The sequence below is a fragment of the Silurus meridionalis genome, chromosome 10 (assembly GCF_014805685.1).
Source record: "Silurus meridionalis isolate SWU-2019-XX chromosome 10, ASM1480568v1, whole genome shotgun sequence".
Lineage (NCBI taxonomy): Eukaryota > Metazoa > Chordata > Actinopteri > Siluriformes > Siluridae > Silurus > Silurus meridionalis.
In genome coordinates this window covers 6751080-6755054 of record NC_060893.1, presented here as the reverse complement: position 1 = coordinate 6755054, position 3975 = coordinate 6751080, and the positions used below count along the sequence as shown (strand labels likewise).

The window sequence follows — 3975 nt, the reverse complement described above, 5'->3', positions numbered from 1 at the left end:
TTATATTTTAAGCCCATTTATTACAATTGTACAATTTATAATTTATTATATTATTATTTATTAGGGCATCGGAGCTTTTTTACATTAGGTCTGAAGTGAGAGATACACACCGACCAGACATGACATTATGACATTATACTTTTATGGTGGAGTGAATAACACTGATTATCTCTTCATCATGGCACCTGTAAGTGGGTGGATATAGTAGGCAGCAAGTGCACATTTTGTCCTCAAAGTTGAGTTTGAAGCAGGAAAAATGGGCAAGTGTAAGGATTTGAGGTAGTTTGAAAAGGGCCAAATTGTGATGGATAGATGACTGGGTCAGAGCATCTCCAAAACTGCAGCTTTTGTTGGATGTTCCGCACACCCTTCACACAGCACCCTACAGTATCAATATCCATCAAGAATGGTCCAAGGAAGGAACAATGGTGAACAGGGTGTCAAGGCTCATTGATGCATGTGGGGAGTGAAATCTGACCTGTGTGATCTGATCCAACAGAAATTGCTGAAGAAGTTAATGCTGTAATGCTCGACAGGTCAGTACTGTTGTTTTGAAGCAAAAAAGGGGGACCAATACAATATTAGGCAGGTGGTCATAATGTTATGCCTGACCGGTGGCCATAAACTTATGCCTGGTCAAAGTATATTTATACATTTAATTGTTTTCGAGTTTCAAATTCAATCCATTCTTTGTCCATTTTAAGCCAATGATAGTAATAAACTATACAAAAATCAATATTAAAGATATTGAGATTATAAATATAATAGCATATTATAATATCTCTTTTTTGGCCTTCAAAATAACAAGTATAGTGAAGAGATCAATGATTAAACAGTGGGCGTGTTGAGTTGTTGGGTCGCCTCAATCAGCCAGGGTCGAAGTACATCCTCTGGGTTATAAGAAAGGCAGTGCTCTGCTCATATACGGGACATGAAGACTGCAACAAAGGGAAATGCTCTTTTTTTCCCTCCCTCCCTCCAACCAGTCGCTCCTGTTTGCTTCTGCTTCTGCACGCACACCTGTATAAGTCTTGCTGAATGTTGCGAGAGCGCGCACGCGTTAGGGGATTGCGCGCAATGGGAGCGGCAGCCGCACAAGAGAAAAAGAGAGAAAGCCGAATATTCAGTGTACAATAAAACACCCCAAGCTGTGCCCCCGGGGGGACACCTGTAGAGTGAACTATCGTCGCTGAGGAACCAGATCCAGGTGTGTGATGTGCAGCTCCAGATGTTTTTGCCATAATATCGTCGTCTTTCTATTGGCTCACATGTATTTTAAACTTTGTGTTTTCAGACTTGATGGTGATTTGCCACTCGTGCATAAGCAGGAGCGCTCTTGGAGACGATGGAAGACTATGTGAATGTGAACTTCTCCAACTTTTCCCATCTGGAGAACTTCGGCTCTACGGGGGGATCACCGGCGCTGCGCTTCTTGATCTCGCTCGTGTACTCGTTCGTGTGCGCCGTGGGCCTGGTGGGCAACCTGCTGGTGTTCTTCCTGATGAGATCGCGGCAAGGACGGAGGTCGTCCACGATCAACCTGTTCATCCTGAACCTGGCGGCTACGGACTTTCAGTTCGTGCTGGTGTTGCCCTTCTGGGCCGTGGACACCGCGCGCGACTTCAGCTGGCCCTTCGGCCACGTCATGTGCAAGGTGGTGCTCTCGGTCACGGTGATGAACATGTACGCGAGCGTGTTCTTCCTCACGGCGATGAGCATCACGCGTTACTGGGCCGTGAGGTCGGCGCTGAAGGACCGCGGGCGGCCGTGCGCGTGCTCGGGCCGCCTGGTGAGCGCGCTGCTCTGGCTCCTCGCCACCGTCGCCACCGCGCCCACCATGGTCTTCTCCGCGCAAAAGGACGTGTACGGCGAAAGCCTGTGCCTGATGAGCTTCCCCGGCGGGGACCGCTGGCTCGCCGTGTACCACCTGCAAAAAGTTTTTATCGGCTTCGTCTTCCCCATGTTCATCGTCTGCGTGTGTTACGTGCTGCTCCTGCGTTACCTGCGCCTCCGCAGCATGAACAACCACTTTCACAGGCGAACATCCAGGGTCACTCGATCGGTCACCGTGGTCGTGCTATCATTTTTCATCTGCTGGATACCGAACCAAGCCTTGACCCTCTGGGGCGTACTGGTCAAGCTGGACGTTGTGCACTTTGACCAAGACTACTACATGGTCCAAACGTACATTTTCCCAGTGACTGCTTGCTTGGCGCACGCCAACAGTTGCTTGAATCCGGTTCTGTACTGCCTCACGAGAAGGGAGTTCAGGAAGATGCTCAAAGACTTGTTTTGGAGGATTTCCTCTCCATCCATGGCCAACAGCTGCCAAATTCGCCCGTTTTCCGGTAGTGGTAAAGGAGAGCCTGATGATAGTCAGGCAGTCATTCCACTCAATATAGTAGAAAGCGAGCAGTATAGACTGTCTCTGTTTAATGCTCAGTGAGACACCATTCCTATTTCCTACAGCTCAGGACTCGCTGGCAAGGTAAACCCAAGGAAACACTTATCCAGTCTTGCACTCAAGATTGTCGAAGTATTGAAAGACCTAACTACTCTAGAGAAGCAGTCCATAAATCCATGTAACACACACACACACACACACACACACACACACACACACACACACACACACACACACACACACACACAGGCTATAACTTAACTCATATGAAGTGTGTGCATGTGTCCACATTGAGTATTAATGGCTTATTGCTGCTTTAATATCATTGATGTGAACTTTGGGTTATATGTAACTAACACTACACTCATGGGCAAAAAAAAAGCATAAAATGACAGAAATATGAATATTTTAATGGTCTCGACGACAAATCACTGGTCAGGACATAAGCAAGAAATATATATATATATATATATATATATATATATATATATATATATATAAATACATAAACATACAAACATTACAAATACATAAATATACATAAATTGACTTTCTATCTGATAGCTTTTCCCTTTGGTTTCTTTAAAACTCGTGGATAAGTTTCCTTAAAATGTCTCAAATTTGAGCACAGCTTTTTTTCTACATAAAGAAGAGTAAATAATAATTTTACCTTTGCAAAGAAAAAGATATAAAGGTGAAAATAGGTGAATTTCCGTTTCCACCCACCCCCCCACACATTAACACACAGCGTGTTATTTTCTGACCAGTGATCGTAATATTTTGCCATGTCTTTTTGTATATCCTGTACATTTTCCCCAGTTTTGTATACCCAGATTACATCTACCACCACACACAAAAATGCCCAGCACCATTATTGTTGTACATTGAAATCTGTCATGTTGTACAGTGTAACATTAAGAATGTATCAGTGTCATGCTTGAGCTCAGAGGCGTCGTGTACATGACCTTTGTATTCGGAGGAACCGTTTACTAACTACGTCTGCCGAACAATTCTCTTCAGTTGTTGTGTAAAAGTCCTGACCTAGCGTAAATTAGTGTCCTGGTGTTTTCATAACATATTTTGTCTATGAAATATGTTCTTTCAGTCTTTTCTGCTTTGAAAGTGTCGTAAAACAACAACAACAAAAAAAAATGTGTGCCACTTGCTCTTAATAATCTGCTGGTTTTGCCCCAAAGGAAATGAATGTACACACTCTGACCAGGCTTCTGATTGTAATGTGAGTAATAAAGTCTTATCTTATCGGAGGGCAATGTTTGTTTTTTCCATAAATTCGATTAAATCGTGGTTACTAAAGGCTTTCGCCTAAATTGTTATTCCATCTAATTAACATTTTCCACAGAGCTGTGGTTTTAATGGACTGAATGATAGAGTGCACATTAATATAGATATGGTAGTTTGTATTGACATACATATTATAGCCAGAGCACCTTTTCAGGAAAAAGGGTAATGATGTAAAGTATGCATTATAGCAATAGTTGAAGAAGAAAATATGGACTTTGTATTATTGTTAGCAGATACAACAATGCAGAATATAATATTATTCTATACCA

General features: G+C 43.1%; 1 protein-coding gene across 1 annotated transcript; it reads left to right on the top strand.

The window, feature by feature from the left end:
• Positions 1–575: 575 nt before the first annotated feature.
• On the top strand, positions 576–3669 carry rxfp3.3b (relaxin family peptide receptor 3.3b). The gene is made up of 2 exons (XM_046858709.1): positions 576–1207; positions 1295–3669. The coding sequence occupies exon 2, from the start codon at positions 1346–1348 to the stop codon at positions 2444–2446; it is 1101 nt and encodes a 366-aa protein (XP_046714665.1). The 5' UTR covers positions 576–1207; positions 1295–1345; the 3' UTR covers positions 2447–3669.
• The last annotated feature ends 306 nt before the right edge of the window (positions 3670–3975 follow it).